The sequence below is a fragment of the Equus caballus genome, chromosome 31 (genome assembly GCF_041296265.1).
Source record: "Equus caballus isolate H_3958 breed thoroughbred chromosome 31, TB-T2T, whole genome shotgun sequence".
NCBI classification, from domain to species: domain Eukaryota; kingdom Metazoa; phylum Chordata; class Mammalia; order Perissodactyla; family Equidae; genus Equus; species Equus caballus.
Window position 1 is genome coordinate 18,140,502 of NC_091714.1, and position 27,433 is coordinate 18,167,934.

Genomic DNA, 27,433 nt, shown 5'->3' on the forward strand with positions numbered 1-27,433 from the left:
ACTTAGGGCGGTGATCCTCTCACAATACATAGGTGTATCTAATCATCATGTTGTACACCTGAAACTAATATAGGGTTATATGTCAATTATATCTCAATAAATCTGGTAAAATAAAAAAAGAATGCACATAAGGCACATATATTCAAAGTAATGCTTTCACCTACACAAAAAAGAAAAAGAAAAAAATGACATGCAAAATGCTTCCCTTGAAACTTAAAATGAAACTCTCTAAACTCTAGATCACTTTCCTTTTCAGGGGTTTTACCCCATACAGAAATATAAGCAACAAATATGAAGTCAAGAGGAAAGGATGGGGACCGGATTTCTTGTCCTCGCCTCTTGAGAAAGCACACGATTTCCCCATCTCCCCACTTCCGACCCATCTTTCCCCAGCCCCACTCTCTGCCAAAGTCAATGAAAGTGCCAAGAAATCAAACATGAGGATAAAACAGTTTATGAAGCTCCATAAAGCAACTAAATTTAAAAATTAATTCTGGTTGCCATGTCTGAGAGAGAAGTGGGCCAGTGACCATCCGGGGCCGAATGAGGGAAATGGTGACAGAAACTCGGACCCCTGCCATACCAAGCACCCCAGCTGTAGCCCAAGCGCCTGAGCAAGCGTGGAGAAGCGAGGCCTGCCGTGGAGTGGGTCAGCTCTGCTCCCCAGGGAGATGCGGCAGTACGAGACACAGGGATGGGGCCAGGAGTGAAACGCGGTGGTGTTTCCATGAACGCTGATGGAGGGAGAGCCCTCACATCTCTTCTCAGTGCGGACCCGTTGTTTTCCTGGGTGGAAAAACGGCAGACAGATGCTCTCTCGAGCTGATAACCTGGGTGGGAACACAATGAGTCACCTTCATGGTGCTCAAGTCATTAAGACATTTCTGGGAGTGGCTGTGGTAGAGTAATGGGTACTGACAGGTCCTTCTGTCCTCCTGTCAAAAATAAAAGAGTAAATTAGTTGTCCAATGTGTGCATTTTGAGAGTGCCGTGAGCAAACGCAGCGATCCTGCGTCGCACACCTATTTGGCCTCACCAGGCTGTGCTAACCATGAGCCTGGAGAAGAAATTTGCTTTCTTGACTTGTGAAACTCCTTCTTCCACACGCCTTTTGAATGGAGTCCCCAAAATGAACACTATACGTTTCCTCTAATTTTAGAGGGAAAAAACACGTGCAAGGAAATTTTGAGTGTTTGTAAGATGCTCCACAATCCAACCAGCATGAACCCCTCATCAAACAATCTTTCGTGGGCAACTCCCGTCAACCTCAGAGCCAAATGGGGAGGATTTCTGGGGAGCCAGAATGGGAGGTCCCCAACGGCTGGGCAGCCACAGTCTCCATCGGTCTCGACAGCACGGAGAATTACTACGGTGTGCCTCCCAGTAAAATCCTATTCTATACATTTGGAGCTTGGGATGAAATAGGAAGTTCCCAGGTGCCAAAGTAAATCGGGCTCCTCCCTGGAGTGGTGCCAAGGCCCAGAATTTAGACCACAGCTGAAACGGCCTTTGGAAAACTTTTGGAAACCTCCCCTAGGAAGATGGAAGAAATTCAGACACCATCCCTGTGTCCAGTGAGACACCATCAAACCTGCTCTGCAAGCCACTGCGGGACTTTGCAGGGAGCTGCAGCTCTGGGATGCGGGACCTCCATCTGCCCTGAGGAGGCCCCTGACAGACAGACACTTGGGCTGTTTTGGAGTAGTGAGCAATTCTGAGGCAATGAGCCCAAACTGGAGAAGGGGGGACTCTCTTGTCAGAAGCTTGGGTGCCAGGTCTATGGCAATTTCTAATCTTTCCCCCTGCATCTTCCTTCCCTCCAAACCTACCATCACCCACTGCTCCAGAAACGGCCCTTTGAAAGAGACTTTCAACTTGGCACCGCGATGGAAGCCAAGAGGAAGGTTCTTGGAGCTGAGAGAGGATTGGTGTTGGCCAATGGGCAAAGGATTGAAGAGCGATGCAGGAGGACAAGTGGGAGGCATGGCCCCATCTTCTGATGTGCTGTGATGGCCCAGGTGTGGCATCCCCAAGCATGATCCTACCACCCACTGATGTGACAGAGAAGGGAGCATGATCAGGCTGCTGGCAGCTGCTTTCCTGGGTCCCACTCCATCCGTACCTGGCCCTCTGAGGGAGGGCCCACGTCCTCGCCAGTGCGGGCTTTCCCGGGTCTGCTCTCCCAGACCAGCTGCAGCCAGACCACGTCATCATAAGGGAGGGATGCCAGGAGAGGCCAGTGCCTGTTAGAAGTCCCTGACTCCTGTCATCTGACTCCATTCAGTCCTGATCAGAGCTCCCACTCCAGGGGAAGCTTGAGTCCCTTCAGGGCTTAAAGTCTGAGCTCTTACGAGCCAGACTACGCAAGACTTCAAGAAAGTCCAAAGTATAAAAAAGATCAGCTAGTTCTCTGTGAGGCAGAGACAGCAGTCTCCCCCGTGCAGTCACCTGAGTGGCACGTGCCAGCGACTCTGTGTTAAGGCAAGTGGTCACTAATTACCAGGGGACGTTTGTGACCTGAACAGCTCAGTCTCCCTACATCCCTTATGACGCAAAGCGGCCACTTGGAGGAATGTAGGTCAATTTGAATGGGGACTCAGTTGCCACCTGGGAAAGAAAGCGGTATAGTCCCCTGACCTCTTCCCTTTCAAGAATGCAAACTGATAGAACTTCTCAGACCAACTGAGATGGGTGGGATGGGAAAGGACTCCAAGAATCCCCAACAAGGAACCCAGTTCCAGGGAAGTATGAGCCTGGATGACAACCTGGGCCCCGTTTCCCCACCAGAAGGTCCATTTGGGGGCTGGATTTGGCCCATTGTGTGACTGAGGCTCAGAGTGTCCCCAAGAACACTACCCCAGCTCAGAGAGCATCCTGTGGGGCTGAGTACAAATCCCCTCTGGGGCTTTAAGCCTCAGACAGACATACTCGGGAGAGAGTGAAATTGTTTTTTGTCCTCCTTCAAAATAAAATATCACTGTGGCTTCTGGGTTCATTTGGAGTGGTGAAAACAAGGACACATTGAACCCTAGGGACACAGTTTTCAACAGTGACCCTATGGCAAAAGAAATCACGATGGCAGAAAGTTGGAGCCTGTCCATAGCTGACCGGCTTCCCTGGCTGTAGTCTTCCTGTCGGGAAGCAAGACAGGCCTCTTCGAGGTGAGTAAATCCCGGGATTCTTGGGCAATTTTTTCAGGGATGTCTCGAGGAGAGATACAGGATGCTGTGTAATTTGGGCAAGTGGGGACTGAAGCAATTAAATTTAATAGAAAAAGATTGTCCTATGTTGGTAAAGGAGATCAAAGCAGTTAGTTATTTTCAGAGATAGAACAAACTTGAAGCTGTTAGCAGTGTTCTCTGAATTTCTATTACTGGCCCTTTAGATGAATGACATATTTAAGGAAACTAAGGAGCATGTCTGAGAGCAAAATGTCTTTGAACAGAATCTCAACCAAACTGGAGCACTTTCAAATCGGTTTTGAATTGATTTATGAGGAAATGATTTACTAAGAAGAAATAAAGGAAGAAATGACTACCACATGATCCAGCAATTCCACTTCTGGGTCTACATTGAAAGAAAAGGAATCACTATCCTGAAGAGATATCTGCACTCCCATGTTCCTTACAGCATTATTCACAACAGCCAAGACATGGAAGCAACCCAAGTGTCCACCAACAGATGAACGGATAAAGAAGATGTGATAGATAGATATACATATACATGTATACACACACACACACACACATATGCACACATACATAATGGAATATTACTCAGCCATAAAAAAGAAGGAAATCCTGCCATTTGTGACGATGGATGGACCTTGAGGGTATTATGCTAAGTGATATAAGCTAAACAGAGAAAGACAAATACTATATGATCTCACTTATACGTGGATGTAAAAAAAACCAAACACATAGAAATATAGACCAGGATGGAAATTGTAGGTTGCCAGAGGCAGGGGGCAAGGGGCGAATTGGGTGACAGTGGTCAAAAGGTACAAACTTCCGAGTCAGCCCTGATGGCCTAGTGGTTAAAGTTTGGCACGCTCTGCTTTGGCGGCCTGGGTTCGGTTCCTGGGTGTGGAACCACACCAGTCATCTGTCAGGAGCCATGCTATGGCAGCAGCTCACATAGAAGAACTAGAAGGACTCACAACTAGGATATACAACTTTCTACTGGGGCTTCGGGAAGAAAAAACAAGAGGAAGATTGGCAACAGATGTTAGCTCAGGGCGAATCCTTCCCAGAAAAAACAAACAAACAAACAAAACAATAAGATCTTTAAAACTTAAAAAATAAAAATAAATAAAATTTAAAAAAAATAAAATCAGGGTACAAACTTCCAGTTATAAGATAAATAAGTCCTGGGGATGCAGTGTACAGCATGGTGACTATAGTGAACAGTAGGGTTTTGTATATTGAAAGTTGCTAAGAGAGTAGATCTTAAACATTCTCGTCATGAGGAAAAACCAAATTCGTAACCATGTAAGTGACGGATGTTAACTAGACTTACTCTGGTGATCATTTTGCAGTATAGACATATATCAAATCATTTTGTTGTACACCTGAAGTGAATACAATGTTATATGTCAATTATATCTCAATAAAATTGGGGCAAAAAAGAAATGAGATGCTTTGCGGGGTTTGGGTTGGCGTTTGGAGCCCGCCCTAATTGTTCTTCTGTGACTCTGAGCTCCATTGCTTGAGTGAAGGGCACCATGAGAAGAGCTCTGGGTTGTCAGGAAGCTGGTGGTGTAGACCCGAGTTACTCCTGTGTTGCTGGAGGAGGTTGGACTTCAGAGGGTGGGAATCAGATAAACAGACAAGGAAGGACAAGGAGAGGATTCTAGGCTGGGAAAGAAATGCAAGCCGAAATGAACATGGGAATCACCATGGAATATTCCAGACACTTGGAAGAGACACGGCATGTCTGACTGGGGTAGGGAATGGCCTTATCGTGGAGGGCCTTGAATGCTCTTCTCAATAAGTGATGGTTTTTTCCTGAAAGAGCCCGTGGTACATCAGACGTGCTGTATATGCAGAGGTGCTGGAACCAGGTGGAGTCCTGCTCAGCTGGGTCACTGAGTTGAGAATCCTCCATCTCCAAAATCCCATTGTCAGCCCCACAAACACGAAATCTCTGGAATGAGACGGCTGCAAAATCATTCTTGCTCCTTCCCTCCCTTGACTATTGCTGATCAGGGCAGGTGTTCCCAGCAAATATTTTATAATCACAAGTGGGAAATGGTTCCCTGGCTCCACAGTGGGGTCAAGGGCCCAAGCTTTGTCTATCCTTCTATTTTCCTCCCCTGCATGTGGGCTTTTGTTCCTCCATGCATGTCACACCGGGCTGCCATCACGCCAGGGCTCTCATCCTCTCAAGACTGTATGTGGAGGCAAAAGAAGGACTTTCTTTCTATCCATGAAGGGAATATCACCTCGAAGATTGTTGTCAACTTCAGCTGTGTCTCACTGGCCAGAAGTGGGTCCTGTGCCCACAGCTGGCTGAAAGGGAAGCTGTTAAAGAGGGTACCGAGGAGCGGGGCCGGCACTGCCAGGACTGGCTTGAGCCAATCGCGATTCATTCCCTGGGGCTGGGATTCTGAGACTCTGTAATCTCACACAGAAGGAGAACAGCTGTTGGGTAGAGGTCAGTGGGGCAGTTGGCCTTTGCCCCCTTCTCCTCCTTTCACAGATGATGAGGAGGACGAGGCTGAGCGGGGAAGGGGCCTGTCCGGGGTCACGGATCAAGCCCGGAGCCAGGGCAGAGCGGGCTCCTTCCAGGATGGGCACTGTCATCTCTGCGGCCATCCCAATGGGGTAAACCAAGTACGGGTGGCTCAGTTTGAATTCCGAAGGCCCCTTGCTCACTGACGATACTCGCAGTTATTAACCCTCACTACGCAGCTAAAGAAAAATAGAAAGAAAACGAGTGCCCAGGTTCCATCCCATGAGATTCGGATTCAGTCGGTCTGGGGTAGGGCCCAAGACGTCTACTTTTCTTTTTTTTCCAATTATTTTATCGAAGTCATAATGGTTTATAACATTATGTAATTTCAGGTGTGCATTACTATTTATCAGTTTCTGTACAGATGCATCATGCTCGCCACCGATAGTCTAATTTTTATCCATCACCATAAGTATGTGCCCCTTCACCCCTTTTCCCCATCCCCCAACCCCCTTCCCCGTGGGAACCACTAATCTGTTCCCTTTGTCCTTATGTTTGTTTACCTTCCACGTTTGAGTGAAATCACTTGGTTCGTCTTTGTCTGAAGAAGCCTACTTTTCAAAAGCTTTCAAGGTATAATGGTGTGTTTAATGTGTCAACTTGGTGAGGCTACTGTTATGGGCCGAACGTTTGTGTCCCCCAGAATTCATATGTTGAACCCCTCCCTCCCAGTGTGATGGTATTAGGATGTGGGCCTTTGGGAAGTACTGGGGATCAGATGAGTGATGAGGGTGGAGCCATCATGAATGGCATTAGTGCTCTCAGAGGAAAGCTTGCTTCCCTTCTCTGTTTTCACCCCGCCAGGATACAACGGGAAGTCAGCAGTCAGCATCCTGTGAGAGGGCTCTCACCAGAGCCTAACCATGCTGGCACTCTGATCCCCGACTTACCGTCTCCAGAACTGTGAGAAATAAATTTCGGAGGTTGCTAAGTCACTCAGCGTACGGTATTCTGTTATAGCAGCCTGAACTAAGACAGCCACTGTCCTCAGTTATTCAATCAAACACTAACTTAGGTGTTGCTGTGAAGTTATCTTGTAGGTGTGATTAAAGTCCATAATGAGCCAACTTTAAGGAAGGGAGATGAAATCTGGGTGGACCTGATTCAATCCGTTGAAACGCCTTAAGAGCAGACCTGAGGTTTCCCTGATGAAGAAGAAATCCCGCCTGTGGACAGTGGGTTCAGCCCACGCCCAAGCATTCCAGCCTGCTGTTCCTGACAGCATGCCCCACGGATTTCAGACTCGTCTTGTCAGCCCCTATGATCACAAAAGCCAATCTGTGCAATAAACTTTTTTTTTTTTTGAGGAAGTTTAGCCCCAAGCTAACTGCTGCCTCCTCTTCTTGCTGAGGAAGACTGGCCCTGAGCTAAGATCCGTGCCCATCTTCCTCTGCTTTATATGTGGGACGCCTACCATAGCATGGCTTGCCAAGGGGTGCCACGTCCGCACCCAGGATCCCAACCAGTGAACCCCGGGCCCCTGAGAAGCAGAGCATGGCGTGCACACTTAACCAGTGAGCCACCCCGCCGGCCCCAATAAACTTATTATATATATCTCCTACTGGTTCTGCTTCTCTGGTCCAACGCAGACTGATGCACCAGGTGATTTTAATGTATTGCTCAGGCTGAGAACAAGGACGTTATTCAACAGTGGTTGAGCCAAAGGGCATCAGAATAAAATAACCCCAGGTCAGATCTCATCTCTTCTACCTACGTCTCTGTGAGTACGGGTCCCTCAGCTGTAAAATGGGGACCACAGCGTCTACAGGTACAGTGTGAAGCCAACTCACAGGCATAAAAGTTCGGTGAGGTCTGGACTGGATGGCGGCTGCTGCTCTCATAACGTGGGGCTATTCTGGCCCACGAGCAGTGGAAGGCCATTCGAACAAAACTGAGCCTGCTTTCCCATCTCATTGCTTGCCATCTAAAGTTTAGGACTTTGCTTTAGGGTCGTCCAAACCCTTCCTTCCGCCAACTTTCCTGTGGCAGGCAGGAAGGCACCTGTGCACACCCAAGCCCACCAGGTGCAGCGGCAGACAGGCGGTCACCTCGCTCTGGCTCGGCTCCACGATGTTTGTGACAGCGGGTTGTAAGTTTTCCCAGTCACCATCATCATTTTCCAATGGCGTTTTAACACGTTTGGCTGCAGGGCTCCAGGTCTCGGGGATAACTTGGAGAGTCCTGAAGGTCCTGTTGTCCCTCCCGCCGCCGCATTTCGTTTGGGGGCTGGCGGCGCCCGCCGTCCCTCCGGCTGTGCTGGGCGGTCGCTCCCTCCTCCCCTCCCGCCCTCCCCACGGTCAGCCGGCCTTCAAGCTGACACCTCAGTGCCCTCTGGTGGCCGCACGCTGCAACAACTAGTCCCTCTGCGACCGCTGGTTTGCTGGAAGCCCCTCTGATGCTCCGGCTTGCTGGCCTTTCTTTTTAAGCCACGGCCGCTCACGTGTTCCAGTGAAGCCCTTGATAGGTAGAGAGGATATACCTCTTCATCGACTCACTCTGTCACTCGCCGTCTGTGTACGACCTCAGCTGCTCCTGTCACCTCTCTGGGTCTCTGTTTCTCCAGTTATAAATTCAGATTAATATAGATCATGTCTGGCTCTAACGTTTAGGATTCAAGGGCTTGTGACTCAGGGACAGTCATTCATTCCCCAAACACCACGTGTCAAGTGTGGAGGTTCAGGCTCCTCGGTGGGCACACCTGTGCCTTCCTGGACTTTACACTGTCGCAGGAGGAGATGGTTAACAGGCAGTAAACATAACGAAGAAATAAAGTCCAGAGTATGTTAGATGCTACAGGGGGAAATGGAGCAGGTATGAGATGGGGAGCGGCGGCGAAGGTGCAGACAGAGGGAGGGTGTGACTCCAGGTGATGGAGTCAGGACAGGTCTCTGAGAGTTCACCTTTCGAGCAGAGCCCTGAGGGAGGAGGGCCGGAGGAAGTCAGTCACTCAGATTTTCTGGGGAAGATTATTCCAGCTTGAGGAAAACCCTGTTCAAAGGCGTGAAGCGTGAGCCTGGTTTGAGGACCAACGAGAGAGCCTGTCCGGCTGAATGAGAGAGCCGGCTGGGGGAGACCACACAGGACACAGGAGCCGAGGACGTGGAACCTGGTGGGCCCTTGCAAAGAGCTCGTCCTGCATTCTGAAAGAACTGGGAAGCCCCTGAGGGTTTGGAGCAGAGCAGGGGCATGGTCTGCCTTATGTTCTTACAGGGCCTGCTCAGGCTGCCATAGTCAAATACAAGAGATGGAGCTCGAATAACACATTTATTTTCTCGGTTCTGGAGACTGGAAAGTCCAAGGTCAAGGTCTGGCAGGGTCTGGTTCCTCATGAAGACCCTTTCCTGGCTTGTAGAGGTCAGCCTTCTCCCTGCGTCCTCACTGGGTGCAGAGAGAGGAGACTCTGGGTCTTTCTCTTCTTCTAAGGGCACTGATCCCACGGTGGGGGCTCCACCCTCATAACCTTGTCTAATCCTGATTACCTCCCGAAGGCCCCGCCTCCTAATATCATCACATGGGGTTAGGGCTTCAGCAGATGAAATTGGGGGACACATTCAGTCCAGAGCAAAGTCACTCTGGCTGCTGTGTGAGCTGGGGGGCAAGAACGGGAGCAGGGAAACCAGGAGGTTCTGGAAACATCCAGGCGAGAGGTGAGTGTGGCTGTGGCTCGGACCAGTGCAGTAGCAGTGGAGGTGTTGAGAAGGGGTCAGCTTCTGGAGAGGCGTTGAAAGTAAAGACAACAGGGTTTCCTGACCAAATGTGAAGCGTGAGAGGAAAAAGAAGTCAAGGATGACTAAGGGTTTTGAACTGAATGACTGGAAGGTGCCGTTAATGGAGATGGGAAACTGAGGTGGGTGGACCCCAGGTTTGCGGGGAAGAGCAGACATTCCATTTGGGAGGTGTTAAGTTTAACATCGCTATTTGTGAAGAGAATTGAATGTGCAGAATTCGGGGACTTCAGGGGAGCTTTGTAGCTGGAGGCAGTTATCATACGGTAAAGAGCGTGGATTTTAGGGTCAGACAGACTTGTGTTCAAATCTCAGTCCAGTTACTTCCTGGCTGTGTCAGCCTGGAAAAGTGTCTTAACGTCTCTGAACCCTGTGATTCGGGACATGTTTATTCAGCACCCGCACGTGTCAGGCACTGTTCTGGGAGCTGGGAACACAGGAATGAAGAAAACAAAGTCCCTGCTCTCACGGACTTTATGCTCTGATAAAACAGGGGTAATAATAAATGACCACTTGGAGTTGATTGAACAAATAAAGGGTGGACATTGCCTCAAGCGCTCAATATAACGCTTTGTCCAGTAAGCAGCTGATTCCATTACCCTATCCTCGCTTTCAACCCTTCGGAGGACAGTGTCACGTGTTTGGATGGACCAATGAGGGACCAGAGGACGTTTTGATTGACAGCCCTCCCATTCTACGGAAACTGAGGGACTGACTCCATGAGAATAGAATGTGGAATGTTCTTATAGAAATTATAGAACGATATGTTGCCTCCACCGCAAAATACAGCCTCTGATTTTTAGTCTTTGGCTTTATTCTGGAGCCCAGATGCTGAACGCAGCACAATGACGAAAAATGAGCTGGTGCCGGAGGAGGCGTGGTTGGTCTAACAAGCAGTAGCTGGGGCGGTGTCTTAACATGCAATTTTGTCTCGTAAGAAGCATCTCGTGAAAAGCGTTACATTTCTTCTTAAGTGATAGATGTTTGGGATTGCTTGTTTAAGCGGGCTCTTTGAGGTGACAAGTAAATCACGATGGAGACAAGAGGCTCTGGGATGGAAGTCTGAGGTTCCTGAACTTTCAGAGGGTGAGGAGAGGGACTGAGAGGCAGCAGGTGTAGAGACGGGGAGGGCAGGAGGGGCGAGGCAAAAGCTCCGGAAGAAGGTCGAGGCAGGGATGGGCAGGAGGAGGTCAGAGGGGGGGCCGTGGGCACTGGACTTAGCAATCAGGACCTTCCTTCCATCAGTGGCCTTGGGTGCATCCAGGGAGCAGTCGTCGGGGAACTTATGGAGGAAAAGGGAGAAGAGACAGTGAAAGCAGGAAAAATGTTCAAGATTTTTGTCTGAAAACCAAGAGAGAGAGGGATTATCTGGACCAGGGAAATGTGGAGCTGAGAGAGAATTTTTAAAGTGAGAAATGGTTAACACTGTTCTGGTTGGTGGATCTTCACAGGCAAAACCAACAAAGGGCTCTGGCCCATGAGCAAGAAAAGGAATTTGGGGGAAGAATTCCAGGTCCCCTGCTGCAAGGGCTTCAGTCTGGGACTCCTTCCAAAGGCGCGCTGCCTGGGACAGCTCTAACAAAAGAATCCGTTTCTAGATCAATATGGTCTAGAATGGATCTGCCCGAGGATGCATCTTTCCAGTGCTCCTTGCCCATCTCTTCTTTTGTAAATGCCCTTCTTCCACTCCATACACAAGAAAAGCATAATCTTAATAGGTTGTAAAAATATCTGGGGCTCCAAACAGTTAGGCAAACTTGAAATAACTGGTGTGCAACATCTTCTATAATCAAGGTGCCCCACAGGAGCTCCCACCCCCGCCATCCATCTAATGAGAGACATTTCCAATATCACTTTAATTTTTACCCTTTATCATTACTTATCAAAAATTGTGATGTATCTGTATATTGATAAATTGATGAATAATAATCATGATAAGGATAACTAAACCCAGAAGGTTTTTTTTTTTTTTACAACTAGAACCTAATGATCAAAAGGAATGAAATTAAACTTTAATTCATAAACATTTTTATTACAAAGAAATGATAGGATGATCAAAAAGACACTCTCACCCATTGAAATATATTGCGTCAGGAAGAAATGTATGGAGGAGGTAGGATGGATGTAGGATATCAAGGAGACAAGGAGAGCAAAATTTTTAAATTGTTCTTGTGTGCGTTCCGTGGACAATGGTAGGTGCCTTGGTATTTATTTTCCACTGGATATATTTTGTAAAGTAATGCTGCAGTTTTATGTTAAAACGCAAATATTCCCAGTAAGCTGGAAACGTAGTCTTGCGATTATTTGAACTTCTGCATCAGAAATTTTGGAGGACAACTTTGAAATGTGCAAGGGACTCCTTAGGTTTTGAATATTATTTGGGGCGTATATGAGCAAAGATATTTGACGGCCCTGGCACAAGGGACAGGAAGCCCTCGGCGCCTGAGCCCCTGAGTTTCCTGGGCTCTGTGGGTACCACCATTGGCACAGTTCAGTTCCAACCCTGCCACATACCTGCCTTTCAGCTCCAGAGCCCAGCTCCAGGGAAAGGGGGACTGAATGGCCTGGAGGGGGCTGGGGGACATCATCACCAAAGTTGGCACCAAGATCTCTTGAAATGTGGGGGGGTGCAGTTCTCCCAAGGGAAATGCCACATGCTTATCCAAAAAAGGGGAATTGGGGCCGACCTGGAAAGCATAGCACCAGCTTGCTGCAAACATGTTCCAGGGGAAGCTACAGAGAAATGAAGGAGTAAGTGATGGCTGGGGTGGAGGTCCCCGGACAGGATCCTGAGCTCAGGCAGAAGGATCAGACGGAGGAGGGACACTGCTTTTGTCCTGGCAGGAGCGACGAGGAAAGACTGGGTGAGGATGATGGGGGTTTGTAAGCGGACCGAAAGAAGGTCCAGAGAGGAGGCCCACCCAATGGATGGTTTCCAATTTTTCTATGAGGTGAGGAAGCAATGATCCACTCAGGATGAGGGCCAGGAGAATCAGGCATTTGGGGATGCTGGAGATGATACTTTCTCAATTGTTTTCTTATACTTTTCAAGACTTTGTGTTTTTAAGAGTCTAATGCTCTTAACATGTCAGCATATGGTTATAATCCATATAACGGCCTCTGCTGGCCTTTTCTCCCCATGGACTGGGTCAGTTTTCCCTCTGGTGCCCACAGCCCTTTGTACACATCTCTCTTAGGGCTCTGAACATACTCATTACCCAAGTGTTAGGATGAGTGGGGATGGTGGGAAATTCCAGGCAGATCAGTCTTAACTATGCTGGCTCCCACACATATCCTGGGGTTCTTCCATATTGGACTCAAACTTGGTTTGATTAGGACCTTCAGGTGTTTTTGTTAAAGTCTAGAAGTGACAGCTAGTCTCTTTTCAGAGCGTTCCTCTCTGAGGAAGTGTCGGAGGGGCACTGTATGAGGATTTGGAATAATGTTGCCCACAATCCCCTGATGAGCAGTCCAGTCTGACATCTCAGGGAGCATTCCTCCTCTCCTGAGCCCCTGTCTGTCTCAGACACTCACACACTCTCGAAGGAAGTACTGTGTACGTCGTTTCCTCCGAATGGGTCCTCATAGCTCAGAGAAAGAAAGTCATCATAATAAGGACTCCAGGATGAGTTGTGTGGTTGAAGAACGATTACCATCCTTCTCTCTTCTCCTTTCCCTAATCGAATTAATGTTCTTTATAACTTCTAAGTGAATGCAACATCAGAATCCATGTATGAAGCGAGGTTAGAACAAACACCAAGAATCCGGTCAAGATTTCTTAGGAATTACGAAGCATCTTCTCAAAAACATTATGCTGAGTGAAAGAAGCCAGACAAAAAAGACCAAATAACATTTGGTTCCGTTTATGTGAAATGCCCCAAACAGAGAAATCCATAGACAGGACAGACATTAGTCGTTGCAGGGACTGGGGGAGTGACTGTTTAATGGGATGGGGTCTCCTTTTGGGGTGATGGAAACGTTCTGGAACTAGATAGAGCTGACGGTTGAACAACATTGTGTGTGTACTAAATACCACTGAATTGTTCATGTTAAAATGGTTAATTTTATGTCATGTAATTTTCACCTCAATTTTTAAAACAAAAAATAAATAACAACAACAAACAGAAAGAAGCATCTTCTTTGAACTAATGAGTCTTGGGAGTCAGCTTGAGATAAGTAAGGTTTGAGGTTTATGGTTAGTTCTTCAAAATAATGCAGCACTTCAGATGAATCCCCACTCCCTAAGAATATACGAAATATCCCCATTTACAAAACAGACTGGGGAAGTGGGGAGTAAGACAATGATTTAAAAACAAAAGCTATCATGGTAAAGTTTCCTTTAATGAAATCCACCAGCAGATTTAAAATACTCTATCTATCAAAATTTAAAATACACGTAACTTTAACAGAGCACCTGCTAAGTGATATAGGTATAAGGATATTCATAACAGCTTTTTTTAAACAGCAAAAAAACTGTCTTTTTAAGAGAGTACTGGTTAAATAAATTATCTGCATCATAGAATACTATGCAGCCTTTAAAAGAATGGAAGGGTACTGACATCAAAAGGTCTCTAAGATATATTAAATTTAAAAGCAGGGTGAAGAAATGTGGAAAATAGGCTATCATTCCAGTATGGAAAAATACATGCAGCTCTATTTGTAAATACAAACAGTATTTCTGAAAAGATACGCAAACACTGGTTATCTTACTTACCTGTAGTGAGCGAAATTGGTGGCTGGGAGGAAAGAAGAGGGTGATATTTTGGCTTGTCTCAAGTGCATGCATTATCTACTCAATGTTTTTATATTACACACACACTCCCTCCTAATCAAAAACGTGTTTTTATTTCAATTGTGGTACACCAGTGTTGAAAAAGGATTTTTGCCAAGTTGATTAATTTCTAGAATATCCCAACCTAGATTTTTCTTCTCTCTCAATGGAAGACTTGGGTTCCGTACCATTTAACTGCATAATGTCAGGCAAGTCCACCACCTACGTGGACTCAGAATGCTCGTTTGAAAACGATGGGCTTAGACTAGAGATGACCTCCAAAAAATCTCTTTCTGGTCTAGGACGCTATGATTATATGACTTGATTATGCAACAAACTGGCGGAGAAATCTGAGCGTGGGTCAGATAGCGAGTCTTGGGGATGCGGCAGAAGTAACTGTATGCAACTACTATTTTTACAATATATTTCATTCCTAAAGCACATTTTATAAGTTCTCTTTCATTTCCACCCCATCTTTGAAATACCAAAGAACAAGAGAGGCATATTCAACTAAAGAAATTTATTTACTTTTTTTCTAGGTACACAGATGACATACTTATAGACAAGTTTTGATACATAGGAAAACCCTTCTGTCCACCTTTTTTTTGCTAAATGAATCATCACAATAATTTTTACAATTCTTAAAACAATACACAGCTTTCTTGGGCTGAAGCAATCGCAAGAACATATTGGTACTGGTATATTACAGCTACTTACAATGTTTAAGAACAGCAATGGAGAAAAATAAGTTATTTAAATATTGATTTCATATACAGAAAGTGCAATGTTGTTAGTTGTTATATAACTTGCTTGACAGTTTCTTGTTTTCTCTATCAATTTATAATCAAGATAACTTGGACTCAGACTACTATATATTTTTTCTTCCCGAAAGTAATACAGTACACACATGCAGCATTGACTTGGTGAACTGACTTCTTTTGCTGCAATTATGAAAGCAAACTTTGCTATGTCAGAAACTGATTTGCAATAGACTAGTAATTTCCAATTTCACCTATACCTGGGTTCAGGACAGAGAAAAGGCCTCTGACTAGGGAAAGGCCATGAAAATCTACCTGCTTCTTGGTTATCTGGGAATGTAAATAGTGGCTGGGCCTGGCTGCGTTTCCTCGTAGACAGCTTCAAAGTAAAAATTACACACAGCAGGTGTGTGGCTACCTGAGCTGAACTGCCTTCCAGGTTTCTTTTGTGCTTTCCAAAGACAACAGTTTTCACCATTCCAGAACATTCTGTACCAAGTGCAACTGATTAAAACTGGATATTGCTCAAGCCTGCCACCTGTCTGTCTTCTAGCATCCCCAGGCGGCCCCAAACCACCTCAGTCAAATGTCACACACAAACATTCAGGCTTTTCTAGGATCAATTAAACGTTTAAAGCAAAAGAAGACCAAACAAATACTAAAGATTAAAAAAAAAAAAAAGATTAAAGAAAAGCACAATAAAGTAAAAACTACCTCAGACCTCAGATTAGGGAGACCTTCCGATGGAAAATTACTCACGGTCCCTGAATTTGCTTTTTCTATGTGAAGGCAACGATTTCCAAAGCAGGGTGACAAAAATACGGTTTGGCATCCTCAAACGCTCATACTCAGAAAATTCCCTTTTCTGGTGCCACTTTCACTGAAATGAAAATCTTACACTGAAAATGAACTAATGCTTGGAAATTCACAGATTTCCCCTTCTCCTCTCTTACCTATTACATGACTCTTGTGTGGTCTTTTTGCTCAGCTTAAACCATGAGCGGTCTCTCAGAAGGCGACGCTGAGGGACTGTGGAAGCAGGATGAGGTGCCCAATTTACAGCACCCCTCTTACCACAGCACCCGAAACACATTCCAGCGACGCAGTTATATGAGAAACCTGCAGCCTTGTTGCAGTCCAAAAGGGCTGCTATGCTCACAGGAATGTCACAACACGAGATGACCAGAACGGGCTGTTTTTAAGAGTTCAGCAGAAATTTGGCAGCTTCAGTTTTTTATTCTATATTGCTACAACTTCTTCACATGGCATCTTATAGAAGGTGAATATTACAGAAGAAACATATATTATCTTAAAAAATGCCTACCAAAGCATGAAAAAATATATCACCTGAGAATATCCTCTTCCTCAGAAACATGGATCCAGGTATAGAAAGCAAATGCTAAAATGGCTTTGTAATGAATGAAATCACTTTTTTTTTTTCCTGAGGGACATCACTTGTTTTAGTGAGCAGATGAAATAGTACAGAACTTTTAATCAAGCCTTTGGGTTCAAATTGTTTCTATTGTAATGATCACAACCAATGCTTAAAATAGTGCTTCTGATAAGAACGTAAAGGACAATCATTTGGTAAGCTATGGAAACCTACACAGCTTAGTTATCTAAATTTCTGCTTGCTAGAAAATTTGCTGAAATCAGTTGGAAAACAATTGAAAATATGCAACTACTTAATGCATGGCTACTGTGGTTTGGCTCCGAAATGAACCTTTATTTGAATTAAAAGAATTCTCTAAACAAGAAAAGAAGGAAAGCAATATCTTATTTATAAAACTGAAGACAAACCCTTTAAAAACATCTTAGAAATGATTTCCCTTTTTAAAAAAGTCTTTTCTGAAATATTCAACCTTACAATGACTTTTCGCAAAGGGGGCCTGTTAGATGATGACTGAGTTTTGGAATGGATGTGGTCAAGATCCCAAGTCAATACTGCCACACAGTGACCAACACGATAAGAATACTAAACGGATTAAAATGAAAGGTAGTGGCTATAAAAACACACACACACACACACTTTCATACAAACACACATGATATCTTTGTGAATTTCAGATAGCTTTTTACTGGATTTGTGGTTAGTTTAAAAACTGAAAGCCAACGTGAAATTTGCCGGATAAACACCCCTACGAAGTAAGCCATGTTAGAATGAGACCATTAGAAAAGCCCATTTTTGCTGAAAACATCCCAGATATGTTAGCTGGCAGTCTAAGCTGGAAATTTGGAATGATGGTTTCAGGGTAGTGAACATTAGTTAGATAACTGCTCAAAAGCTTATATTAAGGCAAATAAAAGCTGATTGCTAGAAAGCAATTATTAAAATGTCTCTCATTTATCTAAAGGAGAATAGGACTTCCGTTTTCTAGTGCAGCCAGGTTTTCTTACTTTTGAACAAATGAACATGGTCAATAGTGTACAAGAGCTCCCGAGTCTATTACTTTGGCCTAGCTAAAGCCCGTCTGGCCCTCGGGTATCCTGCCGGGTGACAGAAGGGCAAGGACATCGTGAGAAACGGACAGGCTGCCCCTCCCTCTGCTCCCAGCCCTCTCCCAGCGCACCAGGACAGACCAGAGGCACAGCATTCGTGGCAAGTTGGCTTCTTGGTTCTTTTGTGTTCTGAAAATAAAACTAAGTGCTTGTCTTTTCTTTGGGGGTCAAAGAGAACCACACCAGTTTCCTCGAGGGGGTTTTTCCGGAGAAGAGAGGGTCGTCAGTCCTGTGCCAAGGTTTCGTGCTGTGTGGCCACAAATGGGGCCTTTCTCCAGGATCTGGTCTGCAGGTCCAGAGGAGGAGGAATTGCATCCGCGTCATAAGCACAGTGAAAGGGCGGCTCTTGTCCTGTCAGGTCCATTACGGGTCTGGCTACATGGCCTCGGGGCCCGGTGGCAGTTTGAAGAGTCTGGCCGCGGACACGAGCTTGCTTATGTGTCTCTCCTCTGTGATGCCGGCCTCCTGAAGACAACTGTGGGACAGAGAAGGCACTTGGCCCAGTGTGCTGAACCCCGCTTCAGTGAGGGCGCTGGCGTACATGGGCAGCCCGATGGAAACCAGCCAATCCGACACAGATGAAACGCACCCGGGAGAGAGGGGCTTCCTACAGATTTCTGTGAGTCCACCACTTGGGATCTGGATAAAGAAAGAGAGCAATTTTATCAAGCCTTAACACGTGCCATTGGGGGGGCTCCTTCTCACATGCCTGAAAGGAACACTGCTGAAACATCACCCTCCTAGGCTCTCAGAGAGCGATAATGCCATGAGACATCAAAGACCACAACTGGCATTGAGAATTCTTTCTGGACTTCTTAAAGGGGAGACAAGAAGTGTGTGAGGTTCCAGAAGGCAGTTGGAATGAGATCTAACCCCAATTATGTGCCCAAGTCTCCAGACTGTAAGTATTTATATTTCTGGCTATTTTGTCTCATGGTGATATGCTTTTCAATGAAAGGTGATTAAAGAGACAAATTTGTGAACTAGTGTGAAAAGTAAGATGTTCAATGGGTAGGGTTTTTATAAAGTAGATTTTCCACTGTATTTTGAGTCTACATTAACAACTAGAAAATTAAACACTTAATCAATATAGTCATAAAGAATTTAAAACACAATACTATCAAGTGTTGGCCCGGGCAGTGAAATGGACAGACACTTGACTTCCGGGAAGGTCAAGGGCTATACCTTTCAGAAAAGTAATTTACTAACAAATGTGCAAATCTTTGAGATTTTGTGCAGTCTCGTTGGAGCAAACCCTCTTGAAGGAATGCATCCTCCGAAATTAACCTTGACGTCTACAAAGATGTATCGACAAGGATGTTCTTTACTATATCATTTAAAATAAAAAATTGGACAAAAATCTAAATGTTTCAGCAGAGGCTTGGCTAAACGAGGCCACACTGACCTTCTAGAACACTTTGAAATATCAGTAATACAAAAGAATTTGCAGTAACAGAGAAATAGATTCATGATCTGATCACTGAAAATAATCAGGTTTCAAAACTGTACATTAACTATTGTATGTGTGTAGAGAAATGACTAGAAGGAGTTTTAAACATTTTTTTGTAGTGCTGGGATTATGGATAATTTTTTTTCTTTCCAAAACTGTATTTTTAAAACTTTGTAGGCTGAATATGTTTTATCTTCCCCCCGGGTGTCTCCTTTCTACAGCTATACGAGCCCTGGGCTACTCAGTGGTCGCCAGCATGCTCTTCATTAAGCTCTGTAACTAAATGGGCTTCAAAAAGCTGAGCAAGGGCCCGAAGCGCAGGCTGCTCACCGCCATGCGGTGCTGCTTCCGAAGCAGCTTCACGCGGATCTGGTCCATGTTGGCGGCGACGTCCCTGGCGGGCTGCTCTAAGTCCTCTGCGTATCTCTGTACCAGGGCTTCGGGAATCCCACAGCGGCCATGCTGCGAGGGCGGACAGAAATGCGTTATCAAGGGTGGCAAGGATCTTTTTCTGTTTCCAAACACAGCAAATGTAACGCAGGGTAAGACTCTTAACTACTAGAAAACAACACCAAAAGTTTTCACTGGAAGTGAATATTTTCTTTATAATCAGGATGGATGATTTAGAGAGAATACTTTTACATCTTTATCTTTCAGGGAGTGACGAACTCCAGGAAAATGTTTTGAAACATAATTAAAGCAGGACACAAGCATCTTATATTTTGGGGGCCAATTCCCTCATCTCGCTGTACCTTAGCATTTTGCAAATGTTAGGGAAGAGTCTCCTCAACTGCAGGGAATGGTGAACTTCTGCTGTCCAGACAGTCTGCTGTTTGTGCCTCATCTATGAAGAGCTGCGCCACCACACCACCATGCCAGCGTTTACTGTAGCGTTCTCACGAGCTGGCCCTAGTGCTCTAGTGGTTAAGATTCGGCGCTCTCAATGCCGGGGCCTGGGGTCTGTTTCCCATCAGGGACCCACACACTGTGGCAGGTGCATGTGGCTGTGATGCTGAAAGCTATGCCACTGGGGTTTCAAATACCAGCAGGGTCACCCATGGTGGACACGTTTCAGCAGAGTTTCCAGACTAAGACAGACTAGGAAGAAGGACCTGGCCACCCACTTTTGAAAAAACTGGCCATGAAAACCCTATGAATAGCAGCAGAGCAGTGTCTGACACAGCACTGGAAGGGGAGAGGATGGCACAGAAAGACTGGGCAGGGTTCCACTCTGCTGGACACAGGGGCGCCAGCAGGTGGATTGACTTAAAGTCACTAACAACAACAAAGAGTCCTCACTATCTTCCATTCAAAGGACTTTATTTAGTAAATATTGAGGAGGAGATCTTATTGTCAGGCAATTATAAGGCATTGGTGGTCATAAGAATTTCAGAAAAAGGACTCCCAGGAATGCGTTATAACGAAGCATGCATTTCCATGAGTGACATATGGGGCTTCATTGATTATCATTTATTTGTCTTCAAAGTCATTTTGCTATTGGTAGATCTCTTTTTTTCAAATGAGAAATGAGTTTTCATTATAGATCTCAATGGTTTTGGTACAATGGGATTTTTATATAATCTTTCCCCCGCGTCACCCATACAGATAATTGTGCAATACGATTATTACATTTGAACAAGGTCCTACAATTTTCAAAGTACGTTCACCTTTATTTTATTTGCTCCTAATAATACCGCTAAGAGGTAGTTATGCAGGCTATTATTCATTTTCCATTTTCCATTGGGGAAATGAAACAGGGATTTCTTAAAGTCTAAAAACACACAAGCTAAAACATGGAAACTGGAACTCGAGCGTGCCCTGTCCACTCAACCATCCTTTCAGGACCCAGTTCTAGTACTGAGAGTGCTCCCTGCAAAACACAGCTGTCAAAAATTAAGAACAAAACAAGCAAAACAAAAGGAGAGAAAAGAAAAGAAAGGAAAATTCCGAGGCTGTATTTGCATTTAATCTGGACACTGTGCTCCCCGTTCACTCCAGCGCTCAGCACCCGGTGGCAGAGGCCCTGCTGTGGGGCATCTGTGCTCTCACGGTGAGATTGCACGCCCCCCCAACCACCACCGGGCTGGCCTCCTGGAGAAGCTGTGGTATTCCTCTCCCTGGCTGCCTGACATACAAGCAGAGGCCTGGGAAGCGAGGCCAGGGCCGTTGATACCTTATCAGAATAGGGCTCCTCGGTGAGATCGATGCCTTCGGCTCGTAGCTTGTTTTCAGTGAGCATCTCCAGATCGAGTCCCCGAGAACAGGAGATCTTCCTGGACAGAGCTGGGCCCAGCTTCACGCCGTGCTCCTGGAGGCTCGTGCTCTCTGGGAGCTCTGAGAGCCATGGTGGTGGCCTCGCACTCAAGGGGCTGCCAGGCTCCTGCCCTGAGGGAGGCCTAGAAGCCTGAGGAGAGTGACAGTCGCTGGGGCTGCTGGGGCTGCCCTTTTTAAGCGGCAGGCACGGGGCCTCGGGACCAGGAGGGACAAGGTGGAGGCCGTTGGAGAGGCGCTCTCTGCTCTTCTTAGCAGGAACAGGTGGAGGCTGTGCAGGATTTCGCGCCTGCGTCCTTGTCTCTGGGCCCCTCTGCTCAGCATCAGTGCCTTCTTTGGTGCCCATGGGGTGACAGGTTCCTTCAAACTCTAGTCCCTTTCTGTGACCCTCAAGAGGCGTCCTTGTTAAACTGTGTTTAACTCCGGGAGGGTGAGCATCGTAGTTTTTGGGCAAACATGGAGGAGGGGACGTGCCACGTGAAGAGGCTGCTATCGAGCCCTCTGGTTTCTTAGTAGTCACTTTCTGAGGTTCAGAAAATCTCTTGCTTTGGGTCAGTAGCAATGCATTGTCAACAGCAGAAGCTCGCTCAGGGCTTGGAACCTTTGTGATGGACGAGGCTGTCTTTTGTGGCACTTCCGGTACAATCTGAGGGGAGGGTTTTGTCACCTCGCCAGGCACATCCTTGCCAGCATCAGGCTCTCCTTGCAGGTCATCCAGGGAATGGGATCGGGGCCAGGTGTCCACAGTCTGGGAGCCCTCCAGGGTCTCAAAGCTCCGACAGATGGAAACGGGGAGGCTTCTGCGGTTTTTATTCAAACCAGTCACAGACGGTTGGCCACAGCGCTTGGAGGGGTGGGGGGTGAGACCGCTGCCCAGCCTGCCGTCCTCCCGCTGCTTCAGCGCGTCTGCCGACTTCATCAGAGGCAAGGTTGGGTAGTTACCCAGCTGGTTCCTGCCGAAAGACTTCAAGCTGGACTCGGCTGATGACTTGGCAGAGAGAAGGCCGCTTTTCCGAGTCTTGCCTATGAGACAAGGAAATATTTTACAATCACATCTGAAAAAGCCAATCAATCAGATTGACGTATAAAGGTGTGCTGACATAACTGAAATCTCCAACTTCCCTACCCCATTGTTGAATCATACTACGGACATAAAATCATCATTTAAGACGTTGGGCGACAGAGGGTTATTATGGTCCATTTTTGTTTTTAGAAAGCATTCTCAGTCTTATTAAAGGACTCATGGCTGCTGAAATTAATTGAGTTATGTGAAAAGAAATATGCTGTGTCAGGCAGTAAAGTAAATCTAGGCCCAGTGTCCGTTCCCAGCCGTATAAGGGCGGAAGACGGGTGATCATGCATACTCCATTTGGAAACCACACTGATGGGATTTCTGTTGAGAGAGTACAATTTCCTAAGGTCTCGGTTGAAAACGGAAGGTGGGCTGAATTCCTGGACAGGTTCTAGAAATGGTGGCCCTAAGGTGCACTGGTGACCAGCGAATGCTCCCACTGCACCTTCCTCTTCACGGTTTGTCCACGTGCGTGAGGTACATGCATCCTAGAAACAGTCAACCAACCTTGGTATAAATAAGCAAACAAGCTTAAGTGAGCATTTTGCCTGCGACAATCTATAAAATACTGACATGGTTCTAATTCCCAGTGAAGCAAACGCCCTGATCACAATAACCTGTCTGACTGATGACTGAAGTATCAACCAGATATAATCTACTTATCTGAAAATGGTTGATTGCTATTAATCGCTACTGCTTGATGAGCTTTACTGAAAATTTACTATCTATGCGTCACGCGCTGTGCTAAATGCTTAGTTTTCATCAATACTTTTAACGCACACAGGCTATAATTACTGTCCTTTGTTACATTTTTGGTAAATACCGTGTTTGGTGTGTGCTTTGACACTGGGCTCAGGGGAATACTCTGGATGATAAAGCAAAGGGGTCAAATGATCTTAGCACTCCAGGCCTACAGAAAAAGACAAAAATCTTAAACCCGCATCAGGTTTGAAAGGTGCAAAGAAATGGCTGGCTCAATTCTCTGGAAAGCTACTATCCTGTAACTTAAGGTTCTCTTCCTGGTCTGTTGTTTCAGTAAACATTGCTAATAAATATTTTAATTTAGAATTTGGGCATCTCCCCATTAAGCATGCTCACCCTTTCAATAAGAGAGCAGCAAGGAGAAATCAGGTGGTTGGGAGGGGAAGATGGGGTGTAGACAGAGCCCACTCTAAGAAGGAAATGGAGACTTTTGGGTAAATGAAAGACATTCTCTGATAAAATCTCTATGTGTGTGCTGTATAAATGAGGGGAAAGGAACAAAAATAAAAAGCTTGCGACACTGTGACATCATCATAAGTGGTTTGGCCATTATCAGTAGACAGAAAACCAAATTCCTCCCATGATTTCACAGCTGTCTACCAAGCTTGCTATAATTTCAAACTGATCATATTAAACGTATCATGTCAAGCATAATGCCAGACACTAAGCCCGATAGATAAGAACAGGAGCCTCCTCAGTCAGACATTTTGTTAATGACCCCATCCTTTTTGATAAGACACAAATCAGCAACTGAAGTATTCTACATTTGGCAAAGCAGAGTCATGGTCAAATGACACCCGTCTTCCCGTAAGTATAATAACGTGAGGCCTCAGACCCCGGCCACCTGTATGTTAGTAACATGCTAACATTATTAGGCATTATTAGGAATTATTTCATTGTTGCATGGAGATCATTAGCCCAGTGTTACTACTGAATATACTGACCATGGTCCCATTTTTCAGTAATAAAAAAATCATCACAGAGAAAATGGGATATACCCAGGTACGAGGGAAATACCTCTTCAGAAGGCATATCACGTTAAACCTATAGTTTAAAAATCAGTTAAAATGGAAAATTCTTAAAACTCTTTTAGAATAAATTTTAGAAATACAGCTTTCCTTCTCTTGAACTCTCAGTATAAACTATACATATAAATTGCATGTTCGCACTCTGCTTCTATTGGAAAGATCCCTGAATTCACCCTGAGGTGGAAGGATGGTTGGCCAGCAGCTTCTGTCTAGTCCCTCAGCAGGCACACCTCCATTCTCTTGAGCATTAAGAGATCTGCCGGTGATGTCTGTAAAATCGTTACCAACCCACAGCAGTTTGGAGGAGAATTAATTTACCGAAAATGTTTGGATATGGAAAGGTTATTAGCAGAAAGAAAAGCCTTCAGGATTTTGATGTTTCCTGGAACCGAGGAGTCCTGTGCTCCGGGTGGGTTTTGCATCCCATCTTGACCCAGGCTCTCTTAACATCAGGATGTGGGGAGAACCATGATCTTCCCAAATTGATACAACGCTTTAAGTGGCAGAGCTCATGGGTCAAATCTTGAGGTCTCCAAAACGCTCATCAGAATTGGGATTAGGGGAAAGTGAGCAAGGCGCCCAGGGGCACACTTGGAGGAAGTGCTCACTCTCAGCCACACACGTGCAGTTGGTACCCAAGAGGGAGTGCCTCCTTCATGTCTGCACCCTGCCCGCTCACCCGCATCACTCTAGTCCTGGTTTTGGTGCCCACAATGGCTCTCAACCTATTTTTTAAATCATGATCTAGAGTAAGAAAGACATTGACATCATCACCCATTACACACAGACACAACTGCACACAGACACAAGTGCAACAAAGGTCACAAGTCACAACTCTGATCTTCCCTTTGGAATGCACCCTGATTTTTTCTATTCAATCTCACAAAACTGTTCATGACCCTCTAAATTGATTTCACAACCCACTAACAACCTGCAATCTAGAGTTTAAAAAGCTTGGCTTTAGTAGGCACTCAATAAATATTTTAACACATGCACTACTCGATGGAATTCCAATGGCAGCTAAAAACTCGACCCTTGGCATTTTTCATGACGGTCTTCAAGTGTTCGACAGATTTAGGGGAACCTTTACTACAGTTTCTAATCTTGCTATAATGGGAGTTTTGGAATCGCAACAGGAAACCACAGAGCACCCCCCGGGAGCATTGAGTGCACTTGACCCCCTTCCACTTAAGACTCCTCTTCTGTCTGAGACGGGAGTTTCTGCAATTTCCTATTGATGGCTTCCCGACAGCTAGGACAGCGGGGCCACAAACAAGACGTGCAGCCCTCCCTCAGCAATGGCTCTGTGCTCAGCCTGCGCGGCGGAGGTGGTCAAGACACCGCTTCTTTTGTGACCCTGATGGATGCTGTACATGGTAAATTGTTTTCCTTACAGATCAAATAGTTCCCAACACTCAAATGCTGGTTTTTCCTGCATAAAGAAAAGGACATAGGAGACACACAATTTTGGTTTTACAGCTGCAGGTATTTCAGAGGGCATTTATTCCCCTCACACAGCGGCCAGGAGGAACAGAGAGGGAGGCTAACCAGAGACCAGAATGGTGGAGAGGTTGGAAAGGAAAAGGTTATCAGTAGTTCATACAGTAAGAGAATTGTCCTTTTTCAGAAAATTGTATTTTGAAATCAGAAATTTTCAAGAGTGTCCTTCTTAATGAAGCTTCATTTATAAAAGAGATCAAGACTGAAGGGTGGGGGTGGCTTGAGGTCAAGCCCAGGCAGGTCCCCACCCCCTCCGTGACCACCATGCCTCATGCCACCCAGGCCCCCCATGGCCCCTGGGACATGCTGGACTCCCGGGGTCGAAGGTAAAACCATGGCTCTGGGCAATATGAGTTCCTGAAGCAGAAGTTACGAATTTCACAAGGAGCACTGGCTCCTTCAACCACACCTTGCATTTATTTCTCCACTCAATAAAAATACTTTCCTAGTGAGAACGAGAACAGAATCCCGCAGCTTGGTTTAATATTTGAACAGACAAAGGTGGGGACACATTCTTAACTGTTAAGCTGACAGAGCAGAAAAGACAAAAAAAGGAAAAAAAGTCAAGTCTATTTTCAGAGCATCTTGCTTTTAAAGCACTTTTAGTTTGTTTGAACGGTGGGCTGGCAATTTCACATCTTTGTTGCATATTTTTACGCTGCTTTTCAAAGTGAAATTTATGGCTGATCCCGTTGTTCCAAAATCTGTTCACTGGATGCCTGCTATGTGTACAACTATGGAGGCTATAAATAAACCACTGATTTGAACTGACTTCATCATCCGCAGTGGACATGGGACACACATTCCAACTAATGGCAGAAATACTTTATTTTCCCAAAACTTCCAGTAACTAGACCATGGGTAGGGCTGGGCCAGTGACGTGGAAGTTTGGGGACCATAACTCTGAGCCCTAGTCATGCGCTTTGAGGGAGAACGAAGGAAGCACCATATTATATGTGGGGAGTTACACTGTGTCTAGCTAGTGTGAAGTTTGCAGATTCTTTTAAAACAAAAATGTAATATTTTAAGATTTATTCATATACCCTTTATTTATTCAGAGATCTAGCTTCCACAAAAATGAAGCAACGACTGTTTGGATAAAGTCAGCCTTTCACTTTCTTTTAATATGGATTTAGATATTTTCGTACCGTCGTCTTTGACAGACCACGGCCCGAATCTATCTTTTCATCGAAAGAGTCACTCTGCAACTGTGATCCCCAAGCTAATGAGCCTGCCCGCCTCCCTGGGCAGTGTCGGAACGCCAAGGGCTGCCCCTGCTCAGCTCACTGTTTCAGAGAAGAGAAACTGGGTGAGGGACGAGGATGGGACTGAAGGACTGAACCTTCGGGCCCTGGCTTTGCATATTCTTAGTGGAGCTCCTCAAAATCCTCCTCATATGGAGACGAGAGCTGCCTGAACGGCAGTCCTAACCACTGGCACCGTCTTACTCCTCAGAATAAATAAGCCAGTAAGTCAGCAAAGAGAGGCCTTCGATGGGAGGTGTTGCCTTTTTTCTCGTTAAAAATCCGTACACCTATTTTAATCTAATCCATGGTTTTTGAAGGTACTAATTATAACAAGTACAAACTAAACCCCTCTTTAAAGTTCTGCTAAGCTCAGAGAGCCGTGGCTGATGTGTGTCGACACTAAGTAGTTTGGAGTATGGACTTGAAAATGCTTATGGTATTCAAAAGTACCTAATTCGTAGTCAGCTAGGTATTAATATATTATTAACTTTGTTTAATTCTCAGAACAATCTATAAAAGAGAAACTCGCATTACTATTTCACAGGTAAGGGGGCTCAGAGGCATGAAGGAATTTGACCAAAGTCTTCAGCTATGCGCTGGTCAGGGTTCAAACCCAT

At 45.6% G+C, this 27,433-nt stretch overlaps 1 protein-coding gene across 17 annotated transcripts in view; it reads right to left on the reverse strand.

Moving 5' to 3' along the window:
• Positions 1–14,734: 14,734 nt before the first annotated feature.
• SASH1 (SAM and SH3 domain containing 1) overlaps positions 14,735–27,433 on the reverse strand; it is a 300,847-nt gene continuing 288,148 nt past the window's right edge. For all 17 annotated transcript variants that reach the window (XM_023632953.2, XM_070256422.1, XM_070256416.1 and 14 more), the window contains 3 exons: positions 21,110–22,230; positions 19,267–19,398; positions 14,735–18,125 (listed from right to left, as the gene is read on the reverse strand). In XM_023632953.2, coding sequence (XP_023488721.2) covers positions 17,862–18,125; positions 19,267–19,398; positions 21,110–22,230 — 1,517 coding nt within the window. In that variant the 3' untranslated portion in view covers positions 14,735–17,861. The remainder of the gene's footprint in view (positions 18,126–19,266; positions 19,399–21,109; positions 22,231–27,433) is intronic.